The 19,150-nt window shown below is 50.4% G+C and overlaps 7 protein-coding genes across 7 annotated transcripts; 4 read left to right on the top strand and 3 right to left on the bottom strand.

Annotated features, from left to right (window-relative positions):
• Nucleotides 1-698: 698 nt before the first annotated feature.
• MAA_01213 (isocitrate dehydrogenase, subunit 2, NAD-dependent, mitochondrial) lies at nt 699-2,219 on the top strand (the record flags this gene model as incomplete). Its single annotated transcript, XM_007819211.1, has 5 exons — nt 699-782; nt 841-900; nt 1,059-1,145; nt 1,228-1,350; nt 1,428-2,219. The coding sequence occupies 5 exons, from the start codon at nt 699-701 to the stop codon at nt 2,217-2,219; spliced, it is 1,146 nt and encodes a 381-aa protein (XP_007817402.1).
• A 1,696-nt stretch (nt 2,220-3,915) lies between these two features.
• On the bottom strand, nt 3,916-5,083 carry MAA_01212 (chitinase chi18-13; the record flags this gene model as incomplete). The annotated part of the gene is made up of 2 exons (XM_007819210.2): nt 3,916-4,367; nt 4,435-5,083. The coding sequence occupies 2 exons, from the start codon at nt 5,081-5,083 to the stop codon at nt 3,916-3,918; spliced, it is 1,101 nt and encodes a 366-aa protein (XP_007817401.2).
• Nucleotides 5,084-6,736: 1,653 nt separating this feature from the next.
• MAA_01211 (acyl-protein thioesterase-1-like protein) lies at nt 6,737-7,944 on the bottom strand (the record flags this gene model as incomplete). Its single annotated transcript, XM_007819209.1, has 4 exons — nt 6,737-6,821; nt 6,892-7,274; nt 7,337-7,372; nt 7,459-7,944. The coding sequence occupies 4 exons, from the start codon at nt 7,942-7,944 to the stop codon at nt 6,737-6,739; spliced, it is 990 nt and encodes a 329-aa protein (XP_007817400.1).
• Nucleotides 7,945-8,501: 557 nt separating this feature from the next.
• MAA_01210 (DDE superfamily endonuclease, CENP-B-like protein) lies at nt 8,502-10,122 on the top strand (the record flags this gene model as incomplete). Its single annotated transcript, XM_007819208.2, has 3 exons — nt 8,502-8,557; nt 8,607-8,721; nt 9,073-10,122. The coding sequence occupies 3 exons, from the start codon at nt 8,502-8,504 to the stop codon at nt 10,120-10,122; spliced, it is 1,221 nt and encodes a 406-aa protein (XP_007817399.2).
• Nucleotides 10,123-11,849: 1,727 nt separating this feature from the next.
• MAA_01209 (uncharacterized protein) lies at nt 11,850-12,335 on the top strand (the record flags this gene model as incomplete). The annotated part of the gene is made up of 1 exon (XM_007819207.1): nt 11,850-12,335. One exon carries the CDS (start codon nt 11,850-11,852, stop codon nt 12,333-12,335), a length of 486 nt encoding a protein of 161 aa, XP_007817398.1.
• Nucleotides 12,336-15,153: 2,818 nt separating this feature from the next.
• MAA_01208 (BTB/POZ-like protein) lies at nt 15,154-16,031 on the top strand (the record flags this gene model as incomplete). Its single annotated transcript, XM_007819206.1, has 3 exons — nt 15,154-15,200; nt 15,259-15,385; nt 15,459-16,031. 3 exons carry the CDS (start codon nt 15,154-15,156, stop codon nt 16,029-16,031), a joined length of 747 nt encoding a protein of 248 aa, XP_007817397.1.
• Nucleotides 16,032-16,877: 846 nt separating this feature from the next.
• Nucleotides 16,878-18,976, bottom strand: MAA_01207 (Zn(II)2Cys6 transcription factor; the record flags this gene model as incomplete). The annotated part of the gene is made up of 4 exons (XM_007819205.1): nt 16,878-17,925; nt 17,982-18,618; nt 18,686-18,804; nt 18,927-18,976. The coding sequence occupies 4 exons, from the start codon at nt 18,974-18,976 to the stop codon at nt 16,878-16,880; spliced, it is 1,854 nt and encodes a 617-aa protein (XP_007817396.1).
• Between the last annotated feature and the right edge of the window lie 174 nt (nt 18,977-19,150).

Raw genomic sequence — 19,150 nt, 5'->3', positions numbered from 1 at the left:
CGTGGCTAGCAGCTGCTGAAACAGTCAGCCACAGAAGGCTACGGCCACGCGCCACAAATTATCGGCGGCTGGCTGCGGATCCATTCACCATCAGCCTCGTGCGGCTCACCTTAATTGGCCACCTTCGGGCTCGGTGTGCTGCCACGCATTTCCGACGGCTCCGAGCCGCTGGGCCGACCAAAACAGCCGGCATAGCGAGAGAAAAAAATAAAAAATGGATCGACGCCACAGGTTCCTTCCCCAAGCCTACCCATGCCGTGGCTGGTGTCTCCATCGTTATTCTCACCCGGCCTGCGATTTGTCAGTTCCTCAAGCAATTGGGGTGTATCTGGCATCAAGACCCGGCCCTTTGCGTCTGTTTCTGGTGCACAGGAGCCGCCGAGTGTGGCATGTTACATTGATCAGAGGCCTGTAGACGCTGGGCACCAGGGGCGGCGTCAGAGGCCGTTTTGAATTCACGCGATTCCCGTACTCTGTTGTGCCGGCAGAGTAGTTCGGCAGCAGAAACCTACGCGCAAGCCACACTTCGATCCGCTCTGTATCGACGGCTTCCCGAATTTGTCCACTCCCAAAACTTTGTACGCCTTGACGAGTTCCGACTTTACTTTTATTCCCCCCATATCTGCTCTTGCACCAGCGTCGCTTTGCTGCTTGCGTTTTCTCTCGGGACCCTATCGCTCACATTATATCGCATCAAGATGCTGGCCATCCGAGCTATCTCTCGCCCTGCCGTCTCTAGGCAATGCCTGCGCGCTGCTCCCCGCGCTTCCTGGGCAGTTGCTGTACGGACATCCCGAAGCTTGCGTCTTGGATTTTTCTTACTGACGATTGACTGCGCAGCGTTGCTACTCGACTGCTGGCGAGCGTGTCGCCAAGTACGAGGGGACAAAGGATGCTCAGGTACGTGTGTTTGATTTTTGATTTCGATCTTTTGGTCAATTGTGACGTGGTGCTTGTGGTGTTCCACGATGCCTGCAGGTCGGGTAAATTCACTCGGGAAAAGCCATTTGTCTCGTGACACCAAACAAAACACCCCAAGGCTAACATTGATTCCGCAGGGCAACTACCTGGTCAGCTTGATCGAGGGTGACGGCATTGGCCCCGAGATCGCCGTGTCCGTCAAGGACATCTTCGCCGCTGCCAAGGTTCGTCGCAACGACAGTCATTTTCGCCAACGCGCGACAGCCTTCAGTTGCTCGTTGCTAATACTCAGGCGCTTTATCTTAGACGCCCATTGCATGGGAATCTTGCGACGTCACCCCTATCCTAAAGGACGGCAAGACCGCCATCCCCGACGCTGCCATTGAGAACATCAAGAAGAACAAGATTGCTCTCAAGGGTCCTCTTGCTGTAAGTGGTTGCTTCTTTTCCTTCTAGCGACCAATTGATGGCAAAGTGAACAAGTCGGGACTGATAATTGGCTATAGACCCCCGTTGGCAAGGGCCACGTCTCTCTTAACCTCACCCTCCGCCGAACTTTCAACCTCTTTGCCAATCTGCGACCTTGCCGCTCCGTCGCCGGCTTCAAGACCCCATACGACAACGTTGACACCGTCCTGATCCGAGAGAACACCGAGGGTGAATACTCCGGAATTGAGCACGTCGTTGTTGACGGCGTTGTTCAGAGCATCAAGCTCATCACCCGCGAGGCTTCTGAGCGTGTCCTCCGATTCGCTTTCCAGCACGCCCAGTCCATTGGCCGCACCAAGGTCCGCGTCGTCCACAAGGCCACCATTATGAAGATGTCGGACGGTCTCTTCCTGAATGTTGGCAAGGAGGTTGCCAAGGACTTCCCCGGCATCGAGTTTGATGCTGAGCTCCTCGACAACACCTGCCTCAAGATGGTCACTGACCCTCTGCCCTACAACGACAAGGTCCTCGTCATGCCCAACCTGTACGGTGACATTTTGTCCGACATGTGCGCCGGCCTGATTGGTGGTTTGGGTCTCACCCCCTCCGGCAACATCGGTGACGAGTGCTCCATCTTCGAAGCTGTCCATGGTTCCGCTCCCGATATTGCCGGCAAGGCTCTGGCTAACCCTACCGCCCTCCTGCTCAGCTCCATCATGATGCTGCGACATATGGGTCTTACCGAGTACGCTACTCGCATTGAGAAGGCCATCTTCGACACCCTCGCCGAAGGCAAGGCCCTGACTGGCGACTTGGGCGGCAAGGCCAAGACTCACGAATACGCTGCAGCTATTATTGAGAAGCTGTAAACGGATCATCTCCAGCCTTCTGACCCATGCCACAACAATTATACATTTTTAGATACCTATGACCTCGACATCGCATCATTCCACGGCCATGAACGAAGATCAATGCGTCTGTTTATTGGCCAACAACCATCAATAACCGATATCTACCGACACCGTTACGTTTTGAAGAATTCAGGGCAGTGTTTATGTAGAGTGTACCAAGAAAGAGCCGGGCATCATGCGGTAACGGCGCCATGAATTGATTTTTTTTGAGTTAGAACAGTGCATTCCTACCGGATATGTGACCCTTTGTGGCGTAGACGTCGTTCCATCTGTCGATTTAGCGATTTTCACAATCGTACCTTGACTGTCGGTCAGGGTTACTAAGAGGCGGTTATTTATTAATGATTGTAAGATGCATTTATATTAGCTGTCACGTGAATCACACGATTACGAGGCCACGAGGCGATAGGTGAGATGGGCGCCTTCGGCAGATTCTGGAGGACTTACAGTGGCCTTCCAGGCACCAATGCCTCCTGTTGTATATCGTTCAATCACCAAATTATGTGTCCCCGTAATGCGAATTTCGTAATCATCCCATTCCACGAAGAAGGCACCTGATTCGGGGTGTTCGTGGACGATAAAGACAGGGCTGACTGAGGGACTTTGTAACAACAGGGGACCGTGAGCGCAAAGGATCTCTCGACTACGGGAGAAGAACTCTTGACCACTTGTTGACGGCTGCGTATATCTGAGTTGGAACTCAGCGGAAGATAATTATTATAGCTTGCCAGTTATACGTGTTCTTCCTCCACGGCCGACGGAGTATTGAATCCCCCTCGTCTCACCAGCAGGTCCAGCACCATATGGCCTACACCTCATTTTCACACCTTTTCACCGGCCTTCAATTGATCAATATTATAAATTCAACGATTCTCAGTATTTTCATGATCGATTATTCAGGTTGACTGGGACTTGTGGTAATGCCAACATCGGGTGGCAGATTCATCGAGAACCTACTTTAAGGATAGCAGCTCATCTGGCTTGATACCGCATCCATTGTCAGCTCTTTGACATGGCGGAGCTCCAAAGTACAGGGACATCAGCGGATATGAAGAATAACATGGAGGGGGTTGAACCTTGTGTAGAGATACTGATAGAACATCCCTCACCTGTCAAGTTCTTTTCACAGGAGCAACCCGCTTTAGGCCGTAATAATGCGCCCCAAGTCTTCGCTTTATGTGTATCTTTCATGATGATATATGAACTTGTGAGCAGTTACCGCTCTCGGGGTTCGCCCATTCGCCTCTTCATTGGCACTAATACTATTCGACGTGAGAGTACAGGGTGGGCTCTCTACGCCCGTAGAGCTCCTCATGTGCCCAGGTGATCTTATCATCATCACATTTGCTACCTGTACAAGAACACGAGTACCAGCAATGTAGCAGCCGAACTCATAGAAACGTAGGCGCTACCATGCTCTTAAAAGAAGTATCTGAGTTATACCACGTCTTCAAAGACACATTGTTCTTCGCTCCCATCAGTTCCGTAAACCAAGACGCCACCACATCAGAATCAAGCGACCACAACACAATTATCCATAAAAACAGGTCATATTTCATTTAAAGCTCTATTAATATGAAGCAGAGTAATATAAACAAAGAAAACATCGTATATACAAAAACCCCCCTCCGTCCTATCAACCCACTCCGTCTTTCTACAAGTTAGCCTTAATCTCCTTCTGGTAATTGCCATTATTAACCGCCAACTGGGCCTCCCACAACATGGCGCCCCCAAAGTTAGGCAAGTCCATAGCCTTGACCTGGTCAATGGCCCGATTGAGCACCGCGGCATCGACGTAGCCCTCGTCGCCGTCGGCGCCGCTCGCCAGCGCGCCAATGTACAGCTGTACGCCGCTCCCGATGCCCCTGGACCAGTTCTTGACGGCGGTGGCGAACCCGCTCTGGGCAATGTTGCAGTTGCCGTTGTTGTAGAACTGGACCTGCACCCAGTCGAGGAGCCGGCAGACGTCAAGGGGCTCGGATTGGTCGGGGTACGGGCACTGGGGGGCGGCGGTGATGTAGTATTTTTTAGATGTGTCCTTTTGGAAGTTGGCTTTGAACTGTTTGGCCATGGCGAGGTAGCCTGTTCCGTCGTTGGTTTCGTTATCTGGCGATTGTTAGCGTGCTGGTTGTGATGGAGATGTGGCTCGGGGGGAAGGGGGGTGGTGTTGTACCCAAGTCGACGCCATCGAGCTTCACGTCGCCAAACGGACGGAGCTCCTTGTGGTCAGTACCGCCGAGGAATAAGTCCCAGACAGTGTTGGCAATCTGTTGCCCCTGAGCGTCCGAGTGTAGTTGGACGTCGGAGTAGTCGGTGGCTCCGCCCATGCTGAGAATCACTGGCTTGCCCTTGCTTTGGCAGTTCTTGATGGACTTGACGAGGGAGCTACCGTCCTGGAGGCCGGTGGCGCCGGCTTTCTTCTGGGCCCGCGAGGGGCCGTCGAGGTTGCCGATACTCATCCTGGGGTAGCCTCCGCCGGAGAAGAAGTGGCTCAGAAAAGCCAAGTTGACAACATCGTAGGAAGAGTCGTTGCAAACGTCGTCCAGGGTGGTGGTGTCATCCTCAGCACCCCAGTAGACGGTGAGCTTGTGTCTTGAGGTATTCCTCTCAGCAGGGGCGGCTTGAGTGAGAGCAGCCAGGAGGCCAGTGACAACTAGTGCGTTTCTAACAAACATTTTGAGAATGACAAGACGCTGTAAACCACCTGGGTTGGTTGGGAGTGGTGATATGAACAGAAAGCGAATATATACAGGGACTGCCGGGAAGATGACCAGATCTTCTTTGTGTACAAACTTGGGCTCAAGAAAAACCGCGAGGGGCATGGGAGCTTCTGCTCTATTTATCCCGGGACGGGTCCATATTGAGATATTCCTGGAGTTGATGAATCAGGTAAAGTATGCTTCCGGAATAAGCAAGTTGCGAGTCTGCGGACATATTAAAACCCTCCAACAAGACAGCGTATCTTTCAACTCCCCACGCAGCTTGCTGTGGGGGGTCTATGGGATAGAATCCGGAAGGTCATATTGTCGTGTGTATGCAATGCTAGACTCCGGCGCGGTCGTTAGCTCCCAATCATGTCAGGGAGGGTGGTATTTTCTGCCCATGGTGATTTTCAACCACCACTCAATGCATCGTGGGGTTCTCTTCTGCCGCCCCTGCCTAAGTACTCCGAACTTCTGTTCAAAATGGAGACACCGAAGCTCAAGTGTGCCGACAACGTTACATGAAACGTAAATGGGTGAGTCGTGCCGTGGTTGACCTTGCTATGTAGAACCTGGCCAGGCGAAAGCAGCATCATTTGGTGTACGGACGAGTGGCGATCTCGTATGAGAGAATGCCACTTGTGAAAGGAGTGGAAGGGCTGTGATGCGCGTCAATTCAATGTCACAACTGCTGCAAGTCGAGTCGAATCCCCAAGAATGGCACCCCCACAAGCTGAAAGGGTGCCGAACGCCGGGTTATTCGCTGTTTGGGCGGTTTAGTAGACGGAAACCCTATAGTACCACGATATTAAGTTGATACCAAGACGGAACAGGGCCGGCTTGGCCGATATGGGGACGGGCCATCATCAGCCAGCATTGGCGCAGCCTGTATGAGCATGCAAGGGGAAAACACCAGTCCAGGAACAACCACATGTCTCGGCAACCAAAATCGTCAACAGAAATTGTGGGGATAAAAGATGCTGAAGGGTTTCTAGTAAGCCCGTTGAAAGAGCTGAGCACGGCCGAGGTCAAGCCGTGCGGAGACAAGCTCTTGACTTCAATGTTGTATTGAAACGTGTCTTTGCTGGACCAAGGGATAGATTTTCCATGTCTTGGCCTATTCCGTACCTGAATTAGATCAGATTGAGCGTCGTGGCTCTCGGGGATGGCGCTATGGAGGTGTCGCACTAGTAGTTCGTTGACGGGCGCAGAAGCAAGTCTGACTGGCTTCAATGTTGGTTGAAACGTGGCGAACCCCTGTCCAATTTGTGGGATTAATTCTTCCGGGGCTGGGAAACGGGAGGATTCTGAGCGAAAGAGGCACGTAGCATCGTCTTTGGACTCGACTTGAACGTCGTCGGTGCCAGCCGAGAGGAGAGAGAAACCAGCGCATTGAGGTGCTTCATCGAAAACTGAGTGCCAAACAAGAGTTGACGATGGCCAAACACTGCCCATTTTCCTATTCGCAGCATTAGAGTCTTCAGTGGCCAGCCGATTAGCAAGTCGACGGGATGCCAGCGGTCGCCATGGTATCATTTCCAATCGCCTATAAATATCACAACTTTCATGAGCGGCACCTGTCGAGAAGAGCCGACCATCAGCTGAGAAAGTCGCCATGATTTCGGTCCATCCGCCACCAGTGAGGCATTCGTCTACGGTATAAGTCTGTCTGTATTTACGAACCATCTAAATCTAAACTATCGGGAAGGTAGTTTGGTCCAGCAATCCTTCGTGGGCTCATTGCGCTGTATCTAGACCCATTATAGGCTGCACTTAATGTCCTTTTGGGGGTAATCTGCTGCTGAGGAAAGCTTCGACGTCGCCAAGCTCTTCCGCGCAGGCTTGATGCTGCATTCCCCTGAGTGATTCGTTAGTCGCATGTGCTCAGTCTTCAAAATCTCGAGTCGCCTGGTCAGGAGCATGCATACCTGTACGTCTTGAAAGTAACGCTGTAGCCCATCGAACTCAGGGCCTTTTCACTGTCTTTGGCAAGGTCGTAGAGCACCAGGGGATCACGGTCACCATGGCCCATGAAAATGGGGGTGTCCTTGTTGATATTGCCGTCAGGGACATAGTCCTTGAACTTCTGGTTAAGGAGAAGCCACGACGAGAGACCGACGATGCCGCCAATCTTGACTGGGGCCGTCAGACCGGCGAATATGCTCATGGCACCACCCTGGGAGAAGCCGCCGAGGACAATGCGGTCGGCAGGAATGCCGTCCTTGATCTCCTGCTGAATGAGGCCATGCAGATAGTCGCGGGATTGGAGAACGCCAGGGCCGTCCTCGTCTGCACCCTTGACGAGAGTTTTCTGTCATTGTCCGTTGTTATAAGGGGTTTCCCTTCATTTTGAATCGTATAAATACAACTTACAATGTCGAACCATCCTGGCATCGGCATGCCACCATTCTACGTGCCACCGGATGTGTCAGCAAAGAGGTCCCTGGCCGCCCCGAGGCTCATCAGTCCACATGTCCGGATAGGATATGGCTAACCATGGTAATAGGAATATGCGGCGCGTGCGGCAAAATGAACTTGATCTCATTCATCGACTGACGTGTCCTCCAAAAGCTCACAGCATCGGCCCAGCCGTGGCCAGTGTCGCCCAGGCCATGGATGAAGACGACGGTGGCAGTATGGCGACCTGCAGCGGGAATGACCAGCGGAGCGATCCTGCGAATTGACGAAGCCGATGATGCGGCGCTCATGGTGGCGGTATCGGATGCGATGTCTGATGAGGAGGCGGAGCGGGAGGAGAGAAATGTCGCGTCTTTTGCTGTACCCCGAGGTCCGTTTGGCGCAGACTCAACGCGGGCTGACGAGGATGTAAGCTTGAGGAACAGCGGGACGAGATATATAATCGCAGGTAAGAGAAGACTGAGCGCGAATGCGTGCCTGAGATTGAACATCAGATGGGCAAAGGATGATACCGGCTCTGCGATGGAGGGGTGAAGCAGCTGTGGACCTGAAGGAACCTCCATGTCGAGGTCTGTGTGGGTCGCAGCTGCTAATTACGAGGTATAGTAAACTTACTTAATAATAATAATTTTTATAAGGCTATTTTTATTATTATTTAATAATTATTATAAGGCCTTATAGCGCGGCCGTAATAGTAATATAGTTTCTAGGCTTATGTTATGGTCTGGGGCTTTGCCCTGACCTAGCTAGCGACCGGCGAGCCTGTATAGTGCTATATTGAACACATGTGCAAGTCGAAAGGGACCCAGTGCCAGTTGACTTGACTTGTTCAATACGTATTGACCAGACCCTTTTGGCTCCACGGTCAAAGGTCCGGGCAACCCCCGGGACGGCTGCGGCTAGCACCCGCGATGGCTCAATAGGGCTAGTCTGTTACAAGTTCTTTTGTGACCCTTAATTGTCTGACATAGCTTGATATAATTTGTCCTGATATGTCGTTATTAATGCTCGACATTCGCAAATAAAAAAAAAAATTACCTGTTGGCAACTACCAGACCTGTTGGTCGAGGTGTGGGGCCCACAGCAGCCCAACTAAAGGCCCCTTCAGTTGGCGCAAAAAATGCCTAGCAAACAGCCCTCAATACGCGATTTCTCACGCAATGCGGTCAAAACCTGGTAATCTTTTGGGTTTTTACATAATGATCTTCAGCGAAAAACACTACAGGCTACACGAGCCGTCCTCACATTACGCAATCCCCCTAGGGCTGATCTTCGTCGCACCACAACACCACAAAGAAACCCCCTTTCCATACAAGATGCGACCTCTGCGTATAGAGGGAGTAAGTCTGCAGTACAGAGAGCCGTTGATTTCCTAGGAAACCCCTTTCCACGGGGGCGATGACGCCCAATGGCGTTAACAGACAATGCGGATAACGCCTTAGTGGCGTACGTGCAATGGATGGAACACACAGGCATGCCGGCTACAAGAGAACAACTTAAAGGCGCGGCAAATACGATTAGATTACGTCGGAATCCCAATTCCAGTGGTGTATCACCAAATTGGCTTACTGGCTGGCGAAGGAACCATCCAGAGATCACGCAAACATACCTCAAGGCCGTGGAGCGATCACGGAAAACCTGTCGAGGCCTAGGGACTTAAAGACATCAAATTGTTCTATTCTCAACTCCAGGGAACTATCTTAAAGTTCCGGATTAGCGCCTCAGAGATGCGGAATAAAGACAAGGCCAGAATGCGCATCGGTTACTTACGGGAACGCGTCCAAGCCCTTGTTACTTGCACCTCCAGGCTTAAGGCTGCCCGACCGGAAGTTCTAGACCCAGCTAATCGGGAATCCTGCACAGTAATTGCCTCGATAAATATAATAGGAGACTCTCTTCCTCCATGGCTCGTTTTCGCTCATTACCCAACGACGAACTGGGCTGGCATTGACATCGGGACACGCGTGCGATTTGCCCCGTCACCCACTGGCTTCTCAAATGCTGAGATACACCTTGAGTGGGCGAGACATTTCAATTGCTGGTCTTGGGCATCATCAGCACAGGCAAAGCAGTCTGGAAAGGATTTCGAACAGTGGTTTAGATGTGGCGAGCATCTCCGGCTCCCGGGCCGAGGCATGAGTAGCGTGGAGATTGAGAAGCCTCCAGTTGATCGTCCTGATGAGAAGATATTATATAGATTACTGGTTCTGGAGGGCTTCACAGGACATACCACTCTTGCCTTGACTGAGTACTGTATCAAGTTCAACATCATCATCGCCATCTTGCCGCCGCATGCCACCCATCTCATGCAACCGCTTGACGTTGGTGTGTCCCAGCCACTGAAGGCAGCCCACCAGAAAGCACTTCGCAAATCCCTTGCAGAGGGCAACCTAACCTTTTCACGGATCGACTTCGTCGCTGAATTTCAACAAGTCTATGAGGCTGGCTTCCCGAGCCATAACATCATGTCGGGATTCGAGGAAACTGGACTATGGCCCGCCTCGCCTCAGCCAGTACTAGCAAAGCTCCTGCAGGAGCAACTCCGGCAGCGGAAACGCATGAATCCTGCATACACCTCGCTCAGAGCATGTCCCCGGTGCTCTGATGTCGGTAGCTTGAGACATCCTTTTGTTGTTGCACAGCCTACCAGAACGCCGAGGATATGCTACTTGATATTCGCGACCTGCCTGTTGAAACGCACGAGGCAGGCCGCGCCAAATGAATGCGAGCCTTCACCGTGACCGGCCTCAATTCGAGCTTGGCGAGCTACAGTCACATGCATCACAATCGTCGCGAGGCAACAAGCGTCGACAAGTCCGTGGCGAGGCGGCAAGCCAGGTCCAAGCGTCAGCCGAGAGCTGCATTATCATCCCAGGGATGCAATCGACGTACACCTTGACTATCATGATGGCCCACGATAAGAAATCATGGTTTGAAAGACAGAAGTACCATGATAGAGAGGAGGAAGGTGAGTGGCAGCCATGAGTCAGGGACAGGGAGTTGGCAGGACACCTTGTTGTCGTAATGCTTTACAACCCAGGCATTCTCTAAAAGTATGATGATTCAAGGGGTCAATACTATGATAACCCCGTGTGTTCTGCAACGTGTCGTCGTACGTGTCACCGTGTATGTCGCTGCAAATACTGCCGGGATCAATCTGGGACATGATATTAGAAGGCCCGATATTGCATGAATCTCATTTGTTGGTTTCTAAAGTGGCCAAAGAACCCATGACTTGGACGGTAGATGGCAAAGTCCTTTCTACTGGCATGACTATGTGGATATGCATTTCTTTATGCTTGTGAGTTAAGACCCAGAAACCGTCAAGTGGTATGAGATGCACGGCTCATATGGCAATGCCCAGCAACCCCAGCCTCACATCGGCCGACCAAGCTCTAGCTGCCGAGGATGGGACGTTGGGCACTTGGAGGGAATGGCCTCTGAGCAGGACAGTAGGTTCACGGAAATAAGGCTTGTGGGTGCAGGGTGAGAATGCAATATAGGGCTTCAAGCGAGTAGAAAAATATTACGATTTGTAGGTCATGTAATGTCAAGGCGCTTTAAGGGTGATCCCTCCGGGTGTAAATGAATTATATTACATTGTCAAAGCATTAATTTGGTTGTTTAGTCGAACAAAGCTCTCGCTATCTAAGGCGGTAAGGGCTTTGCTATCTGAATTACTTAATGTGGGGAGTGGCACGATTAGTCGAGATAGGAGTGGGCGAGGTGGTTTCAGAAGATAAGATAACTTACTCGTAAACTAAGCATAAATAAAGCCAGTAATCAAAGTGGCATGGTGTTAGAGAAAGGTGAGACAGAATACTTACTCGAGGTCGACTGTGCTCCACAACCAAGTTACAACAAAATACTAGTCTTATTAGTGCTTAGCCTTTTTTGTTATTTCGACATGTAACGGTTTAATAATAGGCGAGAGCGCAGCTGAACTATTCTTGGGCTTAGCCTGTTACACACTAATTAACTAATTACAATGCTCTAAGCCTCCACTTATACCAGAAGGAATACGGCATCTTTACAAGCGAAGGTTTAAGTTTTATATCTGCGACCAACCAGAGCATGATAATTGATAACTAGGGTCAAGGGCGACGGGCCTGCACATGATGCATGAGTCCACTAGTCTCTTGTATAGGTATTTATGCAATGGTTAAGTGTGGCCCAAACAAAGGAAAGTAAAATCAAATAGCATAAAATATAATGCAAGAATATTAAATAGGGGCGAGATTTATGCGTCAAGTACATTTGCCGCAATTATTCCAGGAGGAGACGTAATGATCAAATCTCAAAGAAAGTCCTGTATATATATGGAAATATATATATATATCGATATTATTCCTCTTCAAGTTGTATCTAGACCCTTCAACACTCGCATTCCAATACACTATTTCAGCACAAAATCTTCAATCCTCAAGTTGACCTTTGCTACAAGCTTCTCTTATTCTATTACCTCACTATGAAGTTTACTACTGTCTTTGGATTCTTCTCCATCGCAGCTGCGGCTGCTATTCCCGAGGATGGCAGTGGCGCCGCCAGTCCAGCACTGTCCGGGCCAGCACCGTCCGGGCCAGCACTGTCCGAGACAACACCGTCCGGGCCAGCACCGTCCGGGCCAGCACTGTCCGGGCCAGCACCGTCCGGGCCAGCACTGTCCGGGCCAGCACCGTCCCAGCAAGCCCCACCGGCTGAGAAGTTGCTGCCCTGGGTAGAGGCGACCAACAGTAGTTCCCTCTGCGAGATATACAGGGGCAACGAGGCGACATGTGGAACCAAGGCATTCTGTAAGGCCTACGACTCGGCCTACACTCAACCGGATTCCAATTACAATTCTTCCAAGGAGTGCTTTGAGGCGCACAGGCTGCCCTGGGTAGAGGCAACCAACAGTAGTCCCCTCTGCGGGACACGCGCACAGGCTGCCCTGGGTAGAGGCAACCAACAGTAGTCCCCTCTGCGGGACACACAGGGGCAACGAGGCGACATGTGGAACCAAGGCATTCTGTAAGGCCTACGACTCGGCCTACACTCAACCGGATTCCAATTACAATTCTTCCAAGGAGTGCTTTGAGGCGCACAGGCTGCCCTGGGTAGAGGCAACCAACAGTAGTCCCCTCTGCGGGACACACAGGGGCAACGAGGCGACATGTGGAACCAAGCTATTTTGTATGGCCTACGACTCGCACCAAACTCGAATGGATTCTAAGTACGATTCTTCCGAGGACTGCTTTGCTCGTCATGAAGCCGAGCCTGTACGGGGCGGCTGTAAGAAGAGCAAGCCTAGTCCGCCACGCCCTGCGTTGAACGGAAATCGCCCTGTTACAATAGGCCTACAGGATTAGGGCAGAATGCCCTCACAGACTTCTTGTATTTAAAGACGTCTTTGGCGACCGAGGCTTCGAGGAAAACCAAGGACCTTGGCTCCAGCGCCGCTGGAACGGGAGCGGGGCGAGCCGGCGCGGGACCGCGACGGGCTACCACCACGGCTTCGATTGTCAGAGTGTTTATCAAGACTGTTATTAGCTGAATTGAACCAAATTGCTCCAAGCCCTCTATTGAGCCCTTGTCACATTGACCCTGTAGTCGAAGCCTATAGCATCGAAGAAAACTTGCAAGCCATCAATGTTCGATCAAGACTCAAAGCTGGCCAGAAATTTGCCTCTTTTGTAAAAGTTACACTAAGAGACTTAGTTAAGCTGTGTCAAGATCACGTCGCTTATTTAAGGCAATATTATACTGCTGCCTGTCAAGTAGTTGTATTACAACAAGTATTTTACTTTCGTATTGGTCTATTCTTACATAGAAAATTAAGAGTCTTTAATTAAAAAGTAAAGTGTCGTAAATAGTGCGTGATCTTTAATAAGCCACTCGAGACAACATGTCAATACTCTACTTGTGTACTTGGCGACTAATACATAAGCACCTAGGCGCCGTGCCAATCGCAAACAAATACGCAATTAGTGCCTTTGCCAACCCTGTCAAGTTTGACATGGCAAGGAGGGCTGCTATTCTTACGGCCACGCAAGCGTTCAGGGCGATAAGAAACTTTACCAGCCCTTGCTGAGTTCCATCTCCATCATCAAGCAGCATCTGTAATCACATCTGTTGGGAGGACTTCACCTTGGTCAGCACGTCACCCGCCCATCCAAGAATGTCTTCCGAAAAGAACTTTCTGACACGCTGCCTGGGGCGTACGGCACCCCCCGAGGCCCCTGTGCGCCGCCACTATTTTAAGCGCGAAAAACTACCACCTACGGTATTGTCTTCCCTTAAACAAAAACTTTATTAAAATCGCCGAGTTGTTGCTTGAAGACCGCAGTGCTGACCCCACAGTCTTCGGAGGAACCAGACACGCCACTCGCCTCTGCAGGCGGCTTCGGCGTTTGGCGATCCGACCATGTTTGAGATGTTGTTGCATGACAAGGCGGATCCAAATGATGGTGGAACCCAAGGGGGGCCATTGATGGTTGCCATCCGCGGAGGTCATGAAGGCATTGTCATCAAACTGCTTAAATTCGGCGCAAATCCGGACCTGCCACGCTCCTTAATGAGGGGTTTCGGGACTTAAAGTAAAAGCCCTATTCTAGCGCGAGCATTGATCCCAGCCTGGTTGGGCGCAGTGTCACGGTCACTTTGAAGGGACCGTTTGGCTTCGAGTTTCCTATCGCAAACGCCTCTCGTCTAATAGCGGGACTGGTGAAGAAGAACGAGACATGCGAGGATGGAGTGGGGGCGAGAATAGTGACTCGAATTGGGATTTGTATTCCAAGGATACTAGTAAATAATCTTTAGCCTCTTTCAAGGGGGCGTGTCGGGGCAGGCGTGGGCATGGAAAGGAAATGGCAGCATTGGTTTTATTTTTACCGAGTAAAATTCTAGACACAACTAGAAGCAGCAATGAAAGAGTCCGGTCGAGTGGAACCGCCAGGGTAGTAGTAGTGGGAGTTATCGGACGTAGTGCGGTAATATTTTAGAGTCTCGTCGGCACTTCTTATTGGCCACATGCGGGCGGCGTTTCGACGGGAGAAGGTCCGGGGGAGATGCGGGGGGGAAGGCGCTGAGGGGTCCCACCAACTGGCCCCAGTGCCACCACACATGAAAGTCTAGTCTGGTTTGGTTTAAGTAAATAAAGGTTGAGAAGGGACTGAAGATCAATTTCCAACTTTCGTAGCTGTCTGTGCGGCTCTTTATAAAGGGGCTGTACTCTCGCATGCGCTAGCCGGGTGAGGGTTGTAGGCAGTCACGTTATCTAGCATTACTCGGCCAACCCAAGCGAGATTGTAGCCATGTGCCCTTAAGCCGCACGACAGCTACGATAGCCGAAAAATCTAGCACTCGGTTATTAGAAATAATATTATAATATACTAGTATATATTTTATAATAAGTAATAATACTTGAATATATTTCATAATTAATGAATATACTGGTATATATTTTAGTAAAGTGATAAGCGCACCGAGCCAAAAGAGCAAGCCTGCCGAGCAATTCACCACTTGGAAAGAGGCCGGGTATTTGACATCAATTGATGTTCTAATCCCCACTATTGGCTAGTGCTAATTGCATCTTTGGAAATTGACTTTTCCCTAAAATAGCGCCCGCGATCTGACTCACACCCTACAAATGGAGTATGTGAGGTCTGGTACATATATAACAATATAATCCCACAATAGCCGCCGGCTGTCCTGTAATCCTCCCCCAAAGACGACATTTACAACCTTGAGCGAAATTCACCCTCTTTCATAGCCTGCGAGTGCACGGAGTAAATATGGCTAAAGAGGCTCCGATTAACGAGACTTTGCGAGCAATTTCCAAGTAGGTTGGTTCATCGGCCTGGAGAAATCGACTCTTTGCTAAAGCCGTCGGTCTCTAGGGCTCGCCAAGAGGGAAAGTACTCAGATCTCCTCCTCGTCTGTGAAGACGAGAAGATACCCGTCCACAAGATAATCGTGTGCCCCCAATCTCCCGTTTTCGACAAGGCATGCAATGGCCCATTCAAGGTTAGTCAAGTCAAGTCAAGTTGTGGTAAACTTGTCATTCCACTTGTTGTTCCTCTCCTCACAAGAAAATCAGGAGCGAGAAAAAGGGATTTACGAGATCAAAGACGCTTCCATCGACACAGTTCGGTCCATGGTCGACTACATGTACACGCGCCAGTATTCACCAACGACGCAACCAGACTCGGTTGAACCATCCGGCGCTAGTTACCCCATTGTATTTCATGCAAGAATGTTTGAGCTTGCAGACAAATACATGATTGTCGGGCTTCAAACGTTGGCTGCGTCCGAGTTCAACAAGGCGCTTGAGCAAGAGACGGATGTCTGCAAGTTCCTGCGATCAGTACCCGAAATATACTCCCTGGCTAGCACGGCAAGCGATAAGCTCCGAGAAGCTGTAGTTTGGGAGTTTCGGCGCTGGATAGCATGGCAAGAATTTGACGCTACCGTCAAGGAGGTTTTGCGTGAAGTAATTGGAAGTGTGCCCCAGTTTACTGAGGAGCTTTTGGACTCATTTCTGGACAGCACGCTTCTAGATGAATGCTCATGTAGCGAAGGCCGCACGAAGCGAATTCGGAGAGCACTCGATATACCTAAATGCGACGTTTGCGGGCACTACTGTCCTCGCGTCCGGGTAAACGCATCATGATGTTTCCAGAGAGAAGTAAATGGTCCTGATTTTGGCTACCTTGGCAAGGTTCAAGGTCTTGTCCTCTGTGACAAGGGCTCGGAATGAGGGCTTGGAGCAATAGCTCAATTCATCTAATAACAGTCTTTGGTATCAAAGGTCCTTGGTTTTCCTCAAGGCCTCATTGACCAAAGCGGTCTTTAAATACAAGAAGTCGGTGAGGGACTTTGCCCTAGTCTCGTGACCGTAGCCCTTGTGTAACCTTTGACATTGGGCCATTTCCGTGTAACATCTTCAAAGGCATACTGGGTTTGCGCTCGATATGGTTGCTAAGAGGTCCATATATCTGTGACACCTCCCTCAGCTATTGTGTAACCTTTGTGGCCGATGCCTTTGTTCTGGTCCCTTTGCCGTGTGACAATATCGCCTTATTTCAAGGGACGGAAGAGGACACATAGAGAGAACGAGTTCAACTTTATTTACATAAACGTAAACACAGCATGCAACATGATGCTTCCGTGCGTGTCTCTGTTGAGTTATCAACAGCAATTTAGGACAGTGGAAAGTTACACATACAAGGTTCTAATTGATGACATTCCAGATATCGGAAAGTCTAAGATTAGAGACCTCAAAAACCCGGGAAATTGGCCCCCTGACCAAGCACCTGAGGAGCCCTGCGATGACCCTCATCCTAGCCCTAACCTAGAACCCTAGAAAAAGCAAATATTACCAGTTGACGACTCTCGGACCTCCCGAACCCCTCCAACCTTCAATAAAAGCCCTGCAAATATTCAATTTTAGCCTGTTTGACCCAACAGTCTCGCGATACTTCCAAAACTTGTTGATAAACCCCCAGCGGCTGGCTCACTATGCCGGCTGCACATCTTCAAACAAAAGGTCCCAATGCGCCACGTCCAACTCCGGCGCTATCGCAATAAAGTCCTTCCAGAGCTGATCCCAATCCGTCTGATCCTCGTTCAAATCATCCAGAAAGCCATTGTTCCTATCCGTGCTGCCTACAAAATTCGCCACCGTATCATCATCAGCATCCGCCATGGCGGCGTCCCTCAATTGCTCCATACCGGACGCTGTGTACAAAGATGCAGAAGGTTCATGTCGACTTGCGCTCTGAGACCGTTGTTTCTGCAGCGTCGATACGAGAACTTGCACATTGCGCTGAACACCCTCCATGATGGATTCGGAATCTTCCATCGACTTTTCCAGAAGCTCACACGTAGCAAGTACTTTGGCTTTCCTCTGCTCTGCATCTCGTGCTAGCGGGTTGAAAGACACATCTGTGGCGAGAATAAGCGCCGCGATGGAAACGTGCTGCATTACAATCCAGGAACGAGCCGGATTCATCCCCAGCGGGGAGCCACATTCGTCCATCGCACGACGCAGATCAAGCACCTTTTGCGCTTCCTGGATGCAAGCTTTGTGGGAATATGCATATGTTGAATTTGTTAGGCCTTCCAGATGGTACGGTCTATGAAGACGGCATAGTCGTATGCGTATGCTGAAGTTGACGCCAACTCGCTGCAGTGCAATGATTGGACGCTCTCTGCAAATATCCTTGGACCGTTCTATACTTTCGGGGTCCAACCGAAAGTAAACTGGGAGCTCCTCTAGAAAGGTACGAAATTTCTTGTCCATTTGTAAAATCGTGTTGTAGCTTCTTTCGTCAGCGTCATGAAATTGTGACGGCAGAGCGTCAACAACTTCTCGGCAAATTTGAGATATCTTGACACGGTGAATAAATCCGCTCATACCCGAAGGTTTGGTAAGGGGAATATCCTTCTCCACCATGTCCGCCGTAACATCCTTGTCATCCACGTTTGCCGGAAGCCGGACGTTCATGTGTTTGGGTTGGAGAAAGTACGCGCCGTCGTTTGGCCCGCCTGAAAACGAGTTCAGCCTGAGAGAGGATTCAATGTTAGTCTCTTTCTCAGTAAAGAATTAAATGTGATGTACCAATCGCTGCCCACTAAACTCCACCAAATCCTTCTCTGGACTTCCACCTCAATCATGTTGCACCCCTTTTGTCTGCGTTCTTCTCGACTCTTTGCCGTATCAAGACGATCGATTTGCAAGGTGCGAGCCATGCCGTAACACTTCATGCGCAACGCCACATCGTTGTCTGATAGTCCTCGAGCATGCGTAATCACATTATGTAGGTTGCACATGGCTGCCAGGGCGTTGGTGGATGGAATGATTGGTCGCACGGTGTTGTCAATAATAGACACGCCTACCCGAAGATATTCGAAAAGGGCAGCCTTTGCTTCCGCACGTGTCGCGTGGAGGCTCTGAAGAAGTTCTGAGGACCAATGAAATGCAGCCGCTGCAAAAATGCCGAACAGCAGCAGCAAATTTTCGACTGGAGGCATTCCTCCCGTGCATATGCTCTCATAAGTTTGCTCCAGCAAGGTACGGCATGATGGGATATGTAGAATACAACTATTCGGGTGGGAGGTTTTCGCAAAGTGTTCAAGCAGGAGCCTTGCTTGAGCTTGTGGAGGTAGCTTGTTGGCTAAATTTTCCATGTAGACCCTTTGTTCCTCGGCTTCGTCTGGCTTTGGGATCATCAGATGGATTCCGAATGCGGTGAATCCTAAAATATTGAATTAGACTTGTTGTTCAGTCAAAAAATAATAATAATAGGAGAATCACCATCTCACTTATTGACGGGACTCTTGGAATTGATTTATCCACTTGTGGCGGCTCTAGTGACTGACGAGGCTGGTTGAAAACTGCCTGCTCCAGCCTCTGCAGGCGGCGCAAAACATCATCAGAATGCCTAATAAAACCAGCAGGTTAACGGATGTCCATGGCCCTCTCAGGCGGATTGGTGGATAAATTGCCATACTTGACGTCTGTATGATTTGTTGCAGAGTGGGCATAAGCGACACGAGAGCATACCTCTTGTGGCTGCTGTCCCAGTGTTGGGCGATCTTGGTCATCGCAAGCATACTGGCAATCGATGTTTCGTAGCGTACAGCTTGAGCATGGTCGCTGCCTGTCGCAACGGCGCTTCTTGGCCCGACACGGCCGACATGAAAGAGGCGACCGGCCCCACCGATGCATCATTTCGCGTCTTTGATGCCCGACTTCGTCTAATGGTGATGCGGCTTGGTGGTTGCTAG

Source organism: Metarhizium robertsii, assembly GCF_000187425.2.
Source record: "Metarhizium robertsii ARSEF 23 chromosome Unknown MAA_Scf_8, whole genome shotgun sequence".
In the NCBI taxonomy this organism is placed as follows: domain Eukaryota; kingdom Fungi; phylum Ascomycota; class Sordariomycetes; order Hypocreales; family Clavicipitaceae; genus Metarhizium; species Metarhizium robertsii.
Note: the sequence above shows the minus strand (reverse complement) of the source record. Positions and strands in the feature narration are given on the sequence as shown.